At 34.2% G+C, this 18,078-nt stretch overlaps 3 protein-coding genes across 5 annotated transcripts; 1 reads left to right on the plus strand and 2 right to left on the minus strand.

Annotated features, from left to right (window-relative positions):
• Positions 1 to 1,344: 1,344 nt before the first annotated feature.
• On the plus strand, positions 1,345 to 3,792 carry LOC110656804 (cytokinin riboside 5'-monophosphate phosphoribohydrolase LOG1). Of its 2 annotated transcripts, XM_021813771.2 has the most exons (8): positions 1,345 to 1,570; positions 1,733 to 1,871; positions 1,992 to 2,089; positions 2,191 to 2,221; positions 2,314 to 2,413; positions 2,514 to 2,584; positions 2,701 to 2,844; positions 3,061 to 3,792. In XM_021813771.2, exons 2-8 carry the CDS (start codon positions 1,737 to 1,739, stop codon positions 3,157 to 3,159), a joined length of 678 nt encoding a protein of 225 aa, XP_021669463.2. In that variant the 5' UTR covers positions 1,345 to 1,570; positions 1,733 to 1,736; the 3' UTR covers positions 3,160 to 3,792. The 2 variants fall into 2 exon arrangements, with proteins under 2 accessions (XP_021669463.2, XP_021669464.2); XM_021813772.2 differs by lacking the exon at positions 1,345 to 1,570 and having other exon boundaries at positions 1,660 to 1,871.
• A 2,258-nt stretch (positions 3,793 to 6,050) lies between these two features.
• Positions 6,051 to 11,919, minus strand: LOC110656805 (actin-related protein 7). Its single transcript, XM_058135049.1, has 7 exons — positions 11,521 to 11,919; positions 10,655 to 10,870; positions 9,954 to 10,095; positions 8,347 to 8,591; positions 7,399 to 7,582; positions 7,144 to 7,211; positions 6,051 to 6,452 (listed from the first exon to the last, which is right to left on the minus strand). The coding sequence occupies exons 1-7, from the start codon at positions 11,596 to 11,598 to the stop codon at positions 6,300 to 6,302; spliced, it is 1,086 nt and encodes a 361-aa protein (XP_057991032.1). The 5' UTR covers positions 11,599 to 11,919; the 3' UTR covers positions 6,051 to 6,299.
• A 423-nt stretch (positions 11,920 to 12,342) lies between these two features.
• Positions 12,343 to 16,270, minus strand: LOC110656807 (uncharacterized). Of its 2 annotated transcripts, none has more exons than XM_058134824.1 (3): positions 15,968 to 16,270; positions 14,780 to 15,009; positions 12,343 to 14,367 (listed from the first exon to the last, which is right to left on the minus strand). In XM_058134824.1, the coding sequence occupies exons 1-3, from the start codon at positions 16,200 to 16,202 to the stop codon at positions 12,463 to 12,465; spliced, it is 2,370 nt and encodes a 789-aa protein (XP_057990807.1). In that variant the 5' UTR covers positions 16,203 to 16,270; the 3' UTR covers positions 12,343 to 12,462. The 2 variants fall into 2 exon arrangements, with proteins under 2 accessions (XP_057990807.1, XP_021669466.2); XM_021813774.2 differs by having other exon boundaries at positions 14,780 to 15,141.
• Positions 16,271 to 18,078: the final 1,808 nt, after the last annotated feature.

Consider the following 18,078-nt stretch of genomic DNA (forward strand, 5'->3'; position numbering starts at 1 on the left):
TAATTAAAACTATATATATATATATATATAAACTCTTGTTGTTTTAATATATGATATGAATCTGCATAACTCCACCCTAAAAGCTAGATGTCTGCAAACCCATATATATAATATCTTCCTGCAGAACCGATGTGGGACGCATCATTCCCGACTCCTTTAGACTAAAAGTCCTCGTGAAGCAACCCCGACTTCTCCCGAAGAACGTCAGGGAACCTTTGTACATGACCCACTGCCTAACTCCACTTCAAAAGCTAGCTCACAAGGGAAGGTTTGCAAATCCATATATATATAATACCCAAGACCTCCCTGCAGAACCGATGTGGGACGCATCAATATAATTATATCTTGATATTGTATCCCTATGATAAAATAAACAAGACCAAATGAATCATTTAAATGTGATATTTTCTTGCGTAAAAAAATTGGTTTGACTTTTAATAAACTATACTTTTACATATTTGAATATTATATTATTACTCTAATTAATCCCATTTCTTAAAATTTCTACTTAAATTTGCTTTGAGTTAGAGGATGCCTTGAAGTAATGAGTTTTAATTCAGTAATATTAATCATTTTAATTAAGATTTAAATTCGAATTTAAATCTTAATTATATTTAAATTAATAAAAAAATTTGTTGGTAAAAATCTTAAAATTTCATCTAATGCCTTGAGTCAGGATGGTTATTGTATTATCTTAAATATGTTAATTAAAGACTATTATAAATTATTTTACATTAAATTTTACATATTTTAGTCATAAAAAATTGAAAAAACTAAAAACCTAGTTTAAATTGTTTTTTAATAAGCATTTATATGAGCGAAATTCAACATCAATGTCAAGTAGGATAATAATGAAAAGGAGAATTTATCTTTTTATTATATTGTTTTAACTCGATAAATCTATAAAAAAAATGTGAATTTAATTCGATTTGATTTGATTATATCTATTGGAGGATTTTCCTGGATCTATATGGTCTGTTCAAATGTATATGACTCTGTTATTGGAAATCTAAAGCAAAATTTCTATGGTCTTGTTATGAATTAAAGAGAAGGATAAAAGATTTTCCCAAAAAACTAGACATTTATAATGTCAGCTTGGACTATGAGCAATGGAGATGGAATGAGTGATCTGTCATTGTGTCTGTGAGCCTAATGAAAGTTACCTTCCTACAATATGCAGGGTAGGGACCTTCATACCCATTTTCAATTTTACCCAAAGAAGAAGAGGAGAGAGAGAGAGAGAGAGAGAGAGACAGAGACAGAGAGAGAGAGAGAGAAGGACAACTAAACTACAAAAGGATAAAAGTAAAGCACATATTAAGTCAGAATGGACATAAAAGGAAAGACAAAGAGTAATGGTATGTTCTTAAATTCAACAAAGGTCTTAAATACTTATTGGAGGGAGAGAGACAGAGAAAGAGAGATGATTTGCTGGTGATATAGAGCAAAGATAAAAGGACAGATGGAGATGGGCACTTGTTGGGCTCTTCTCCAACACAACTCCTAGCTTAAGCATCCAAAAAAGAGGGGTGTTTAGGAATAAAGTCTGTGGAGATTCAAAACTCAAGGGGTGTGTATGTCTCCTGCTTCATCTCACTTGCACTATTCTAGCTCCTTTCTAGCTATCCTTACAACTGCCCCGCCCCCCTCCTTCTCTCTCTCTCTCTCTCTCTCTCTCTCTCTCAGTCTCTTTCTTTCTCTTCCATATTATATTCTATACCAATCTTTTCAGAAGGATGGAAGGGCAAAAAGGAACAACTGCAACAAGTGAAAAGACAAGAAAGTTTAAGAGGATATGTGTCTTCTGTGGGAGTAGAGCTGGATACAAGTCTTCATTTGGTGATGCTGCTCTTGAACTTGGTAAAGAACTGGTAATACACATATATTCAAATAATTTATTCATCTTTTCTTTATATATATATATAATCTAAATTTCCTTTATGAGATCTTTTGCATGTCCTGTTTCATTGTTTATGTTCATGTTATATCAGGTTGAGAGAAAGATTGATTTGGTCTATGGTGGGGGAAGTGTAGGGCTTATGGGTTTGATATCACAAACTGTATTTAATGGAGGTTGCCATGTTCTTGGGTATTATATTCTACATTTTTATTTCTTTGCTTTGCTTTTCTTTTGGTTGGCATATTAGAAAACTTGACATATTATTTGCTCAAGCTTTGCTTCTTGTATAGAGTGATGCCGAAGGCTCTCAGGCCTCATGAGGTACTATTCGATCCCCAGTTAAGAATTATACATGCTTCTATATCGTTGAAGATAAAAATGGAAGATTAAAACTAAAGCTATCCACTTGCCAGATATCAGGAGAAACCATAGGAGAAATGATAACTGTTGCAGATATGCACCAAAGAAAGGCAGAAATGGCAAGACATGCAGATGCTTTCGTTGCACTTCCTGGTATATGCATAAGTTTTCCTTCAAAGAAAACAAGACATGCACAAAACTAAGTATACTTAAATAACATAGTCTTGAATCCAAATTTTTGTAATTTGCCTAGGTGGTTATGGAACCCTGGAAGAACTGTTAGAGATAATTGCCTGGTCTCAACTAGGAATTCATGACAAACCAGTAAGAAGGGTTTTAATTTTAAGCTTTTTCCTTGTCTTCACCAGTTCTTTCAGAAGATAAACCCTGATGGGTTCTCTTTCTTTGTTATCATCTCTTGATTTTGAATTTTGAAACAGGTGGGATTGTTAAATGTAGAAGGATATTACAACAGCTTGCTTTCCTTGTTTGATAAGGGGGTTGAAGAAGGTTTTATAAAAGATACAGCAAGGCATATTGTGGTTATAGCAGAAACAGCAGCAGAACTCCTCAAGAAAATGGAGGTATTGACATTATACGATAAGAATAATAAAATACAATTTCTCTATGTTCAAAAGTCATGATTGACCTTACACACACACATGAGCGTGCGTGTGTGCGCGTGCGTGTGTGTGTATATATATATATATATATAAATTAGTGTTGGTGATGAATTATTGGACGGTATGACAGAACAAATTGCAGAACAAATTTATATATTTGTAAACATATATTTGCAGGAGTACACAGCAATCCACGACAAGGTTGCACCCAGACAAAGTTGGGAAGTGGACCAATTATCAGAGTCTACCACCAGTAGGGGACCCCTAGGATCATAGATCTTAAGAAGCCATCTGTATATATAAATATAAAGAAAGATAGATCCCATATCTCTTGATTTTAATCAGAAAGAAAAAGACAGCAAAAGATAACCCAGTCTCTTTCTCTCTGTGGTGGTGTGGAAGTTTAAAGATCCCATATCTTAATCACTCTCATTTGTATATTTATGATGACAAATGTATTTTTCTTGGTTCCTTCTAACTCAATTGAATTGCAAGAGATTCTCTCTCTCATTTGGGCATTGACCATGTCAAAAAAGCATACATTTGTGAATTGTGACATTAGACAAGGTGGCCGTGGTAGGGAAAAGGGAAAGAGAGGGATAGATGATGGTGCTCTTTATGGGTATTATTATTGTTATTATTAATTTCTAGAGTGATGTGAAGAGAATTGAAGAGGCAAAGAGGGCTTTGTCCACTTGCCTTTATTTTGATTAATGTGGGGGCAACTTGTTTATTAGATCTTGATGTATGGACCGTGGATTGAAGCTTCTGGATTTTGGCTTGATTATTCACCTATTCACTGTGGATTGGGTCCCATATCACTAATTGACACTTTTGTTGCTTAGTGCCCTTTTCAACTCTTATTATGTTATCAATATTTAATGCCACAAACTATCATTTGATTGTTAATTATGCTAATTAAGCCAATCTCTTAGCGCCGAGTAAATAAAAATTGAACCCACATTAGCACACGTGAAGCTTAAATGATAGTGATGGGGCTCACAAGTATAGCGAACTGAGTGATACCCATGACTTAATTTTCTAGTAATATTAGGTTTCAATAAATTATTTAAAAGAAAAAAAATTCAATTTAATTCTCAACCATACTTATTTTTATTTCTTTAAAAATAGTTTTTTTAAAATTAAAAAAATTAAAATTTTTCATTCTAAATATGAATATTGATAAAAAAATAAATAAATTAAATTAAATTTTTATAAAATTCTAAATTTCAATGCTTCTATAAACCAATATTGATTATAATTAAGGGAATGATAATCATGAATTCATTCTCAAATTATATTGTATATTTGTAAAATTAGAAAGGTGAATGAATCAATTTGTTAATTTCCAAGTTATATGAATGTGTTTAAAATAACACAATTTTGTGAAGAGCAATAGCTATAGGTCTTCTTATGCCATGCAAGGACAACAAGAGCACATGTGCCAATTAGTGGGAAGCCATAACAAAGATAGCTTGTCCAATACCATCACAAGTTTAGTTGCTTCCACATGGCCAAACAAATAGTGCAATTATCAATTAATAACACAGCTACCCCACTTCAGAAAGGCCCAAAAAAAAAAAAAGTGAGTGGAATTTGCCCATGGAAATTTCTGGTAAGAGAAATGAGACCACATAAGGGGTTTGGTTTTTTCCTTGGATATATTAAAAACTCCACTCATCACTCATCCTTTGTTTGAAGGGGAGAGGGAGGCCTATATCTGTTGCAGAAAATTAACTTTTCTCATGTCCACTCATGAAGGCAAGATGGATGCACAAGAATCTAAACTTCTACCTCCTCCACTCAACTTCTTACAAGGGAACAAGTGGCCACCTAAGCTCAGTTGCAAACCTATTTTGTACATGTGGAAGTTCAATAATCAAGGTCTTAGACAGCCCACTTCAAGGTTCAAGCTAGAGATGAGGACCACAATCTGCTCCTATGCAAAGACATGGACATTTATGAGACTTCTATCCCTTTTAAAAGCATGCCAAATATCCATTTTTTTAATAATCTAAACTTCAATAACATTTGCAATTATGGCTAATTATTTTATCTGTATCAATTGTAGACTAATTTCAATATTTGTATGTGCTAACCACCAATGAAAATTCTTCTAGTATATTTTGAACTTGCAACTCTACCTCTCTTAGAATTAGTTGCAACTTTCTGTAGTGCATTTGCATCTCTCCTTTGTCCATTTCACTACTCCAACAAGCTATATCATCATGCAAATTTGCCTCTACCAAAACTTCCACATGCATCACTTGATTTAGCAACATGCCTAAATTTAGATTGCCTTTGGCCTACCATAATTGATAATTGTCAAAGATGGCGTTATTTACTTGATACAAATAAAAGCAATTACTATAATTCAAAATTTAACCAAATTCTAGGATTTATTTGGTCTCAAGGTACCTAGAGTTTGATCTTGTTGAGCATCTACTTTTGTTAGGATCCCGCTCAAGAAAAGCTTGTCCCTTCTAAAACTGAAGGAATACCAGAGAGAAAAACCACCTTTTTCCAGCAGCCATAATTATAGCCTTACTTAAAACCTTTAAAAATGAGTCTTAAAACCAATCACTACGTGCATTTACCCTTGAGGAAAATATTGGTTGTCAATTGTAAATGACAATTAAAAGTTTGATGTGGAGTGAGTACTAAGTCCAACAATAATGTGCTATAAAAAGTTCATGTATGCACATTCCTCTTTGGCATAGTTCTCATCATGGCTAAATGCACAAAATATCAACACCCCTAAAGGCATGCAGATTTGATGGAGAGGACAACCTAGCATTAAGATAAGAGTCTGCCTAAAGCAAAGCAATAAAAGTATCCAAGATGAAAATTAGGTATCCTCAAGAGCAAGGACAATGCAATTCATTAAAAAGTAGCAGATGTGTCAATCTTATCAAATTATCAACTATTTTGGTTTGTAATCATTAATATCATCGCATGCGTGCATAGACACACGCATAGGTAGATGGATAGGTAGATCTTCACTAGATGACAAGATGTGTTGCACCCCATTAATACAATATCTCAAAAGACTGATGGTAGATGATTCTGGAGGTCATTTCAGAAATGCCAAGAAATTGAAACAGTTTCAAATGTCAAGACTCGTTGACAGAAACATAGTCCACATAAAGATAATCATAATTGCCTAATGAACAACAAACTGAAAACTTTATATAGAGATGAACAAGGACAAAAGACCATAGGCTAAAAGGTTACAGCTAAATGGTTACCTACAAGGCTACACTAACATACATCACAGCAGTTTGGCAAATTTTCTTTTTCCCTGAGTTGACAATTTAGTCAATCTATGGTTATGTTCCATGATAACCACCTATAATAATACAAGTAGAAATAGACAAAAAAAAAAAAGTAATAACAACTCACTTATGAAAAAAGTATCAGAAGCATTTCCGATGAACAACAGATGGTCCAGCTTCATCATAATCCCCCTTGGTAACATGCTGATTTTGAGGGAACACAACTTTTGCAAGAATGGCACCTCCCACCCATGCTGAATACTGTGTCAACTCGGCTGGCATATATTCTGGGGGCTGTAACAAACAATAATAATAAGACTTAAAGAGCACTATGCAAAACATCGAGCAAAGAAACAAAAAAAAAAAAAAAAAAAAAAGCAAAAAGCCATTCATTTTTCGCAACTTGTAGACATCACCAACTATTACTTAATTTCATTAGATCTTATAAAACACTAGTGCATAAGCTTCTATGCAAAATATAGTTAGAAGTGATGTATACTTTGATGGCAACCTATCAAGGAAAATATGTCATAGCCATTAACCAATACAGAAAAAACAATACCACTGATGATTTACGATAAAATTCAATCAAATGGAAATCTTCCCCTCTTTGCCAAATAGATCCTTTAACATTAAAAATAATTATAATGTTCTCATTATTATATATTATTGATTCAATATTCACAAAACAAAAACAATCTACAATGGAACCACCTACAAGTTCTTGTATAATGGGAACTGTAGAGAACTATAAAAGCCAAGCTGCAGATAGACCACATAGAATATAGAGACCTCCTAAACATTTGATGATTGTTTAGGCAGCAGCAACCAGGACAGCATTGGAGTGATTCCATCACTCGTTTTACAATTCACTCATGCCAAAACCACCAAACGAGGCCGCCAAGTAAAAGGCCATCACCCATCAGAATACATGATACCCCAAAATCAACAAAATACAAAAAGACTTGAATAATAATGTCCAAACCTTTACAAGTGATGGACGAATAGCTGATGAGCACAGGCTAGCTTCTTTCTGGAACCTATCTTCAAAACCTGCAGTAGGCAGCAACATATCAATCTATCCACTGCTCCAATGCAACAGATTCTTACTATTTAAATGGGTAACTTGGGAAAAAAAATTTTTAAAATCCATCCTTGGCAAATTAGATTGATAGTGCAAACATGGACCAACATCACAGTTGCTTCTCAATCTCAATAAACTCAAATAATATAGACTCACCAGGCATAGAAGTTATGCTGCCACAAAGTACAGTATTTTCCAACAGTTGCCGATGGTTCTCAGAAGAAACTGTAGAAATGCTACGAACAAGCTGCTCAACAATTCCATGTGCCTCTAAACCCAATATTGCAGGTTGGAACAAAGCCTCACCAACAGTATATCTTTCTCTTCCAACTTTTATCACCTGTCACCATATTTGAAGCTATATTTATAATCCTAACTTCCACAGCAAGACTAAATCATAAATGTAAAAAGATCAAATGAACATCCAAACTAGCTCTCCAAAGCACAAAGTCAAGGATACAAGTTCAATGCCTAAGGGCAAAAACGTATCAGACACATGCCACACTTGCTTTCACACAAAGCATTCAAGTATGTTAAGTAATTGAGTCAATGACCTGACACACAAAACACTCATCAAAATATAAAATATTCTACTCACGATCTGGCACCAAACAGCAATATTTCCGCCTGGAATGGATCAGCAATTAAGATCAGGAAATCCAAAAAATACCCCACGTTCTGATCCAGAAGACCACCTTAAACTGGATGTGGTCAAGACCCCAATCAATTCTCATTGACTATATGTCAACTAATGAACTGGAAAGAACCACAGATTAACCTATCCATTTGGGAAAATATGAAATTTATAATGAAAAGACAGAAACAGAATCTTGAACAGAACGCTAAGGGACTAGACCTATAAACAAAGGGACTAGCTGCTTAACCAGTCACACATTATTTATAAGTATTTAGCAGTTAACATGTAAACAACTTTTCATCATAAAAATAATTCATTCATGCTTAATTACTTTTATATTTGTTTGCATAATGTTTACATCATGGCTCACCCAGGTTCATTCTGGTTGAACCTTTGACGCTTTGCATTCCTCCATTTTAGGTTCAATCTCTAGGTTAATTTATCGTACATTGCAGAAAAACACAAACCTGTCCATCAGGAAGGGTATGCTCCTCATACTCGCTTGACTGTTGGGTCTTCTCATAAGCAAGCTCATCTTCAGCACAAGAAGAGTATTTTTCTTTTATTATCTCAACATCAGAGACATTGAGATTCACCAAAGGATTAGATTTACCCAGTTCCTGGGCTAGTAACTTAGTCAAATCAATACCGCCAATTTCAAATCTTCTTGAGGCAATATGCTGAACAGCACCTTCAATTACTGATGCAATATCTGGCAATAAAGGAAAAAGATCACATCTCAGGGGAAGGAGTGGAGAGAACCCATTAACTCAAGTTGCCAATGCATCTAATAGAGGACAACCCTTCTGTTGCAAATCCACCAAGTGGATTTCATATGCAACTGACTTTAGGGCTATAAAGCAGCAATTCTCCACCTTCTTTAAACAAAAACAAACCTCCAGGTTATCCATAGAAAGAATATAAAAGACCAAAATAAATATCCAAAGCAAGGCAAGAAAGGTAAGACCTTGAATGAAATAAGCATTCCGTGTAATAACCATAAGTTAAAAATAGTAGTTCCACGCCACCATTCCATTCCCATTCTATTCCATTTTGCAAATCAAATGAAGTGATAATGTAATATGAGCCTAATCATAAATCTTCATAATGAATATATCAATACACGTATGCAAGTTAGTCTGTGAGGGTCGCACACCCATATTCCAGGACCAGACAATCTACACATGAAAAGTGCAAAACCCAAAGCAAGCCACCCCGGAGAGAAATAAATGAATTCCAAAGATCTTGGGCAAATTCAAGGAAGATTTTTCAGTACATTCATCGCAAAATATTTTGAGATCCAAAAAAAAAAAAAAAAACTTATTCTAAAAAAAATATTATTAAATTAATTCTCTATTATTAATTTTATTAATATAAATTTGTATATACATAGAGAAAGAATAAAGAATTCTAACAAAAGTAGCATTTTTATTTTGATAGGATATTTTGTCTTTAAAATCTTGTATATTTAGTTAAATAAGTATCTATCAAAAATATATATAGTAGAATTCTTGTATTAGGATCTTTGTATTTGTATTCTCAAACTGACGGAAAGCCCCCTTTGTCTTCGGATTCTTTTTCTTTGTGATTTTGATTCTCTAATTCAATACTTTTTTTTTTTGTTCATTCGATGATACAGATATAGAAAAACCTAATATATTCAAGATATTTGGAGAAATAAGTAGCAACACAGCTATCCTTGCTTACAGTTACCACCAACCACGCAACTATTCATTTCTGTCTTACATCCAACTCAGATGACAACCAAAAAACAATTTATTTTGTAGAAACTCTTTTGAGATGAAAAATATAAAATGTAAAAATAGTATTAAATCCAGTAAAAAAAACATCATAGAAAGTAACATAAATGACAACATTCAGATTATCTCTTGGATTCTCACCATCAATGATGGCAGAAAGGCCTCTGTTCTTATATAGGCTCGTATATAATCTAATATCAAAATTGTTAACCTTTTAACGGATAGCTAAAGCATTTTGCATAATGATTACGTATAAATAATAGACATGCAGAAATAAAAGTTACCACATTAGTTTAAAGAGATACTTTACATACCTATCTTTCCATGACCAATATCAACTGTGCATCCAGATATACGTCCAACAGCATAAAGGGACAAAACCGCCTGCTCTGATGCATAAAACCCCGTGACATTAAATGTTTCAAACATCAATTGCACCAATTGTTCCCTGACAGACTGTAAAAATGCAAACATTATTATGTAAGAATTAACAATAATTAGTTTTAAACACATCCTAGTATATATGATTATTTACCAGCAGCAAATTGATGGAACTGTACAAACAACAATACAACGTAAGTTAAATTGAGAAGTTCTTATGGCAACTACAACTAATGCTCAGCACTTCCACTCCACAGCAACACAACAGAAGTTTTGCACAGGAAAATAAAGAAAAAAAAGGGAGTATAATTGTTACATCACTCAAAGGATCTCAGTAGAATATCAATCTGGTCAAAGTTGTGCATTTGCTTCACTTGATTAAAAGCTAGCAAACACAGAAATGGAAGGGAAAAGGGGAAGAAATGTTTACATACTTCAATTGTTTAGCAATCTAAAAGAGTTGAATTCTAGTTAGAAACTCTAAAACCAAATACAAATTTTAATTACTTCCCACAAATATTATGCAGTTGAACATTAGACCACAGAGTCAGCTTCAGCAAATATAGGTTAACATTATTTTTTAAATAATTTGCATCTTATTTCAAAGATCTGCAAAAATAAAGTGTTGGCTAACCTTGGGGGTACAAAGTGGATCAGTAAACAAAATTTGTCCTTCATTTCCCTCTTCCCATTCAAGGCCAGTGTACAGAACATAGTGCAGCAAATCTTCCATAGCATCCCAGTCTCTTATAAAACCCCGAACAACTGGATCAACATTGACATCCTCAAATAATGAACCATCAGTTGATGAACCATCTTCAAGCATGCGTTTCATTTGGGTAGGAATAATCTGCTCACACCCCAAAGAAGTTAAAATGGTTCAACCCTCAAGGCCATGCTTGAGGACAATAACAAAAAGGGAAAAACAAACAAAGATAAGAACCAATACTTATCATGCCATATTTGTAGTATTTCTGGATAAATACAATGTTAAACTTAAGTACCCATTTGTAACAGGAGATGAATACAATTTTCAGCTTGCCTTTTTTTTCAGTCAAACGAGTCTAAAAACAAATTTCATGATTTTGCTTTTTCCCCCCCTATATTTTCTTTCCCTTAGCTTCTCAGAATCCCACCAAGTGAAAATTTTGATGCAAGCATTTCATTAAAAAAAAAAAAAAAAGGAGTAGTTAAGTTCAAAGTTCATCCCTTATTCTCGCTCATTTTCTCAGCAACCAAATAGCATTGTGAATAGAGGAGAAGAAGATGAAGAACACTAGCTAGTGTTAAGCCCAAAGCCAATAACAGTGAAAAAAAAAAAAAGATAAAATTCATATCTCGATTATTAACTCAACCAACAAGCGAAAATCCGAAGAAAACTATAGCCACTGTTGAAAACCCAAATCGAAAACCAAAAAAATAATCACAAAAAAGATTCCAAAAATTCTTCTGGGTTGTTATTTTCTCGAAAACCAAGCAGCAAAAGTTTGAACTTATTACAATGGGTGGAGCCTGATCTGGAACTGCAGTTCCCGCTTTAAGGAGCTTGGATCCAGCGTCTATCACTGCCGCCTCCATTTCTGATGCTTAAATTCAAAACCCCAAAAACCCTAGCTTTCAACCTAAAGATAAATGGTGTACATACAAAAACGTAGGTATCAGTATGCAAACCCCTGGATTCAGAATTCTAGGGTTTTAGAGAGTATCTCCTGAAGTTTTCAAGGCAATAACTGGAAGAAACTAGTGCGAAGTGAAAAGCTTCATAGAAATAGTTCTGTAGAGTCTCTCTCAGTCTCAGAGCTTAGACTCAGTTAGCGGGTCGCAGTGCGATTTGAAACTCTTCTGGGTTCGCGTTTAAAGTTTTCAGTTTTTCACAAGTGCTTTGTTAAAATAATCGTAAATTAAAAAAAAATTATAAGGGGCAATAAAAGATTAAACAAAATTCATTATTTTAAAATAATTATTCTATTATATAATAATAGAAAAGGCTGCCAATGTGCCATTTGTTTCTGTAAAATATTTTTTTATATTTTTTAATAGAAAATATTTTTATAAAAAAATATTATTATTTTAATATATTCTCATTAAAAATATTTTAGAAAATAATTTCATAAAAAATATTTTTATACAAGTCTTAATCATCTCATCATTTTCTTGGGCACTTAATGTTTTGCTTCAAATGAGCGTTTAGATTGTATAAAATCTCACTGAGCTAGCAGTTGTTAAACGTCAGGATTTTCTTTCAAACTTAAAGATTTTGTCCATAGAAGTTTCAAGTTTTTACCACTGAAAGCTTTCCATGCGAAGCCATGCAACAAGAGATCAACAAAGAAAGCACGTAGAGGGGAACCCAAACATTTAACAAAAAAAAAAAATAACTACTTGTCTAAACCACATTATGTACAGTTTAATTTCTACAAAATAATAGCTGCTGCCCATTTTTCATATGAAATGTGATGCATCTTCGGCATTCAAAGGTAAGAGAGTGAGATTGTAATAGTCTGTATCCCTGGGTAAATGGATATCAGTTACAGAACCCATCACTCCCCAATCATCCACTGGAATTAAATTGTATTGATCTCCAATTTGTGAATCATTCTCATCGATTGTCTTTGCCGAATGAGCTTCAATGTTCACATCTGGTGTGCCAGCCAAAAGGGCCTCAATGGGAGACTTGATATTCAAGTTTTCCTGAGAAGTGAACTTCACTTCCAGGATTGGAGCTTCAAAATCCACTTTAGTAGCAGCCCTTGACAATTCAACAACATCCTGCAGAATGTCTAGGTTAGGCCCTTCATCTGTGACTTCTATACAAGTGATAATTTCATTTGAAACAGCAACTTCCTTGAGAGTATCTGAGCTACTGTCAGTTTGATTTCCAGAAAATTGTTCCAAACTATCAGTTTTACCCAGAGTCCAAATGTTGCTTGTTCCATTGCCAACTTCTCCATTTTGTATATCATCAGTTATCTGATAAGAACCAGTCCTTGCAATATCATTTGCAGCTGGCACTGTGTGGTCAAAACAAGTACCCTGGGTATCACCTTCATCCCCCTTACTGTCCTGCAGCTGTTCATCAACTCCTATATCTGTTTTCAGACAGTAGTTATCATTAGGATACTTCATTGCATTCTCTTTGCTTTCTAAAGAAGAAATATTGGATAGAGATGAAAATGAAAGTCTCTTTGGTAACTCTGTCCCTTCGGGTTCACTGAAACCAGTGGGATGTTCTGTGCTTATTTCACAATGACCTTTTGGTGAAACTGTATTGTCGTCATTATTTCCTTCTCCATTTGGAAACTCAGGAGCTTTAAATGCAAGAGTTTTTGAATATCTTGGAGACCGGAATGAAGTCGAAGATACGAATCCAGCAAGTGCAGAGACTAGAGCATCATCAATTGACATAACATGCTTTTGTTTCTCCTTTGGAGATTCCATCACTGGTTCCACTGCATCATCTTCTTCCTCATCATCAAAATTTGAAAACTCTGGAGCAATAACTACAAGACTAGGATGTGACTTTGAAGTATTCACAGAAACAGGGGTGGCATCAGAGAGAATGGATGACACAGCTGGAAGTGAATCCTTCTTACTGGCATCACAAGCTGCATAATTAAGATCCACATAACCACTGTTATAAAGGGAATTGGTCTCTGATTCACTGCATGAAAATTCAGGTGCAGATATTCTTGTGCAAGAAAGCAATCCAGAATTCTGGGGTTTCTTCGTGAGCACTTCAAGTTGCTGCTCTACTCTTTGGAGCCTCTCATCAATGCTTCTTAAGGGCTTCAGCATACAATCCTCAAACCGCAAAAAGAGATCTTCTATTCTGGTAACTCGAGAAACAAGCTGGTTTAGAACACTTTCAATTTGATTGTGTGATAATTCAGGCTTGCTTTCAGTATCTGAAACTTGTGGAGGAATCTCCAGCTTGGCACCAGGCATAACTGCTTCTTGCACCTGGACTCCCTGCTGGTAAATTGAATCAGATTTTCCTTCCTGCTGAATTTCATTTCCAGCATCAATGGGATCAGTTGGTTTTCCCTCAAGTTTGTCTGACTTCCACCTATTCATCCTATCAGAATCATATTTATCTTGTGCTAGGCCAACACACTCTGTTTTAGATAACTGCAAAAAGGTAGGCATTAGCACAGCCATAAGTGAACTTCCAGCAGAGTTTTCCACTGGACCCACTTTATTATCCAAATCAGCTGCATCAACAGGATCAGCAAACATGTAGACTTCATCAATACAAACGCAAGATTTATTCTGAAGTGAAAGTAGCCTCAGCGTAATGGATGCGCACGGGTTTGCATCGGTTATATCTGCTGTAGCCTCATACAAATCCTGAAAGTTTTATTCAATCAGAAATATATTATGATAAAAATGAAGATCGAATCGTGTTTTCACATTTTAATGTTTTAATCTGATTTTGATTTTCAAAATACATACTTTCCCTTAAAATTTCCTTCATCTGTAACATGTTTCATAAAAGAGGAAAAATTATTGTTTAGTCTATAGGAAAAACTATTGTTTAGTCTATCAAACAACATGAACAGTATACATTTATCAAACTTCAACAACCATTTGTAGTGATCCATTGCCGTCAAACAAATAATTCCACTCCCGCTCCGATGTTGTAGCATCACTATTATTGTTTTTTGGCCACAACATCATAAAACTGTGAAGCCACAGTATTAAAACATCAAGAAAAAATGACATATTACACTTTGCTTTAATAAGAAAGCAAATTCAGTACCTGTGGCTTCGAGCCTCTCCCTTGGCTTGTATCAGAATGTGATGACAGAGAACTGTTCATGTTGGCAAGCTGAGGATCAGGAACTTTCACTTCAACCCAGTCATCTTCATTGGTGGCCACGTTACTGCCATTTCTTATTCTTTCTTCAGCTAGTTCTTTGGCAGAGCGCTTCTGATGTGCCAAAACAGCTTCTTCAATACCAGTTGCACGCAGCACATCTTCATCTCTAACTGCAATACCACAGCGAACAGTACACAGATACTCACTGCTACACTGCAACTCAGAGGCATAATATATTTCATAAACTCGAGAAGTACTTCGAACATAAACCTGCCGCACCTCATGTTTTTGAGCAAAAGTAACTGCATTGCAATCATTTACAGTGAAGTACAAAAAGAAGAGGAAATTATCCCTTAAGCTTAAAGAAAACAATAATTAAAATAAAAATCAAAAGATAACACTCTCATATTACAGAAATGGTATCTTGGTGAATGATTCAACAGCATTTTGGGATAAAAATATATAAATCTATATGGTTCTCACCCCCTTTTATTCATTTACAACAATCATGGGAAGGTGATAAATCATTAACCAACCCCCACCCGCGCAACCCCACCACCCCCCCCACCCCCCTTCCTTCCTCCTCCTAGACGACTGTACTCTAACATGTCAATTAGATGTCTATAAGGGAGAGAGAGAGAGAGAGAGAGACAGTCAACTCATCACTTGTTTGACAATGTAACAAATAGTTGGCATATTAATTCACTAATATGCCACTTTCAGTAACCACACCATCCAACTATAAACAAATACAATCAAATTAACAATTCACTATTGCATTTTATAATGGAAAAAGAAGGAATTATTTCACCAGATATTGCACCTTACTATACATAGCATTCAATCATTAATTATAGCCCAACTAAGTCATTTCATAATTCACCATTGCATTTGTTTACAAAAAACACAATTCATCTTTCAAACATTTCTGTACTAAAAAAAATCAATTAGTCAAGTAAAATTCCTTCACTTTTCTGTCAGTAACCAGAAAGTTCAATTCCTCAAACGTTAGAACCTCATAAAACAACAAAATTTTCCTCTTTTTCTCGTATGCTTATTAATAAACCTAAATAATAACAGCAGTAAAGATCGCAGAACACTAAATTAACGAAATCTTTGGAAACTTACTTGTGATTTCGCAGGAAGTGGAATCAGGTGAAGGAGTATACAAGATAAGAGGGGATTTGGCGGCTGAACTCATAGTGGAGGATTGATCATGATTATCATCCTTGTCGTCGTCTACAAGAGAAAGAGAGGACTCGAAGGTGACGGAATTATCGAGACAGCCACCGGCAACGATCCAGTTTGTTGCAGAGCTCCATGAAGCATCGTAGTTGGCAGCGGTGGTATCCAATGCTTCCATTTTTTTTTTCTCTTGTTGGGGATATTCTGCTTTGGTTTTGTTGGCGTGGTTTTTACAGTGGATAGCTTAATGGCTTATGGAGAAAGAAGAAGTCTCTGGGCAAAAGTGTAATTTTGAGAGAGTTTTGGGGAGAATTTGGAAACATACACGTTAGTTGTTGATTACTCGTCCGTTTCTACTAATGGCATATTTAAGGGTTTTTTTTTTTTTTTTTTTTTCCTTGTCCCAACAATGAATGAGTTGGTCTTAGTAACAAATAAGATAAATTTTAATAATTATCTCTGAACTTATATAGTTATAATATTATAATTTTTATGTAACACCTCTTTTTTATTTATAGTGTAGCAGAGTAAGGCGTACTACATTTAGTGTCAGAACACCTTATACTGTCTTATTGTTTACAATATTAATTTAATTATATTATCTTATGTGCATAAATCTTTTTTTATTCCATTTTATTTTTATATGGAGACTCATACAGAATCTCCTCTGTTCTATTAGTGCATTGTGAGTTTTATGTTATCTGTTTAAACAATTCATATCATTTACATCTATTCATTCATCATATTATTTCTCATGCTCATAACAATTTTCAAAAAAATAAAATACTTTAATTCATTCATATGAAGTCAAGTACGATATTTATAATTCATATACAATCCAAAATTATTTAAATCATTTAATTACATACATTACCAAAATGCAAAATCTAATATGTACATGAGCCCTACCAAAACAACTGATGAGGTGACAACCATTCTGTAGCAGATCTGATCAAGGTCTTGTCTAAGCTCTACTGCTGTTGTGGCTCTCCTGTAACTACGCGTTGTAAGAACCAATGCGCTAAGCATAATGCTTAGTGGTGCATATATTGAAATAAAAATAAATAAATAACTGAAATAATTATTCTACGTATATTCTTATAAGAAAATATAAAATTTTATGAATTTCTAGGTATTTTACATGTTTATAGAACTTTAGACAAAATAAATTAATCGGAATCTTTTTATTATGTATCTTATGTTTAATTCAATGAAGTTCACCTTAACAATCTTCTCATGTATTTATTTCAATTAAATATTTATATTCATTTCTGTGCCCAAGTAACATACGACAGACTATAAAGACTGGATACATGAGAGTATACAAGTTAGACATCCGTATGTCTATTAAGTATACAACGGTCATGTCAAGCACAAGGCCAGTGGGCAGGCATGTGACACCCCTTACACGTCTACAGTGTAGCCAATTAAGATATGCCACATAGTGTACCAAAACACCATAATTTATTTCAATTATTTTATCCTTCCTTATTTATTTTTTTCATAGTTATGAAGTACAATTTGTTAAGTATAATTCATTTAAGTCATTTATGGAAAACATAAAATTTATTTGAGGTTTTGCAAATTTTATAGAAAATCCGGCAGAGTACTGGCTAAAAATGGAGAAAACAGTTCTACGGAACCTGTGAAAAACACTTCCAAAGTTTTCAATCAATCCCAAACTCCATTTCATCAACAAAATCTCAATATTTTTCAACAACATTTCTCAATCATTCATTTCATATGATATTCATATACAAGTCATAAATAAATACTCAATGTTCCATTCATAAACATAATTTTCACTATTTACATTAATATCAAAATACATTACATAAGTCTCAATTATACATGAGAAAATAAAAGTTTGATTATATAATACCAAAATGAAACCTAATGTCCTACCAATGCACTGATGACGGTGAAGTGACACGGACACTATGCAGAGCTGAAGATGGTCTCACCCAGTCTGTGGTCTACTGGGTGACTGGACTGGACTGGATAAACGGGTAAATTGGCACTGGGTGTCAAGTACCTCGGGCCGTCACACCATT

The sequence above is a fragment of the Hevea brasiliensis genome, chromosome 14, assembly GCF_030052815.1.
Source record: "Hevea brasiliensis isolate MT/VB/25A 57/8 chromosome 14, ASM3005281v1, whole genome shotgun sequence".
NCBI classification, from domain to species: Eukaryota; Viridiplantae; Streptophyta; class Magnoliopsida; order Malpighiales; family Euphorbiaceae; genus Hevea; species Hevea brasiliensis.

Coding starts and splice junctions, on each gene's coding strand:
- LOC110656807 (XM_021813774.2), bottom strand. CDS start 16,202: ATGGAAGCATTGGATACCACCGCTGCCAACTACGATGCTTCATGGAGC. Junction 15,142..15,967: donor CACTTCCTGCGAAATCACAA/GTAAGTTTCCAA, acceptor ATTGCAATGCAG/TTACTTTTGCTCAAAAACAT. Junction 14,368..14,779: donor GGAGAGGCTCGAAGCCACAG/GTACTGAATTTG, acceptor TAAAACTTTCAG/GATTTGTATGAGGCTACAGC.
- LOC110656805 (XM_058135049.1), bottom strand. CDS start 11,598: ATGGAGGCGGCAGTGATAGACGCTGGATCCAAGCTCCTTAAAGCGGGA. Junction 10,096..10,654: donor ATCCACTTTGTACCCCCAAG/GTTAGCCAACAC, acceptor GCATTTTTACAG/TCTGTCAGGGAACAATTGGT. Junction 7,583..8,346: donor ATACCCTTCCTGATGGACAG/GTTTGTGTTTTT, acceptor ATATGGTGACAG/GTGATAAAAGTTGGAAGAGA.
- LOC110656804 (XM_021813771.2), top strand. CDS start 1,737: ATGGAAGGGCAAAAAGGAACAACTGCAACAAGTGAAAAGACAAGAAAG. Junction 2,414..2,513: donor TGCTTTCGTTGCACTTCCTG/GTATATGCATAA, acceptor TAATTTGCCTAG/GTGGTTATGGAACCCTGGAA. Junction 2,845..3,060: donor AACTCCTCAAGAAAATGGAG/GTATTGACATTA, acceptor ATATATTTGCAG/GAGTACACAGCAATCCACGA.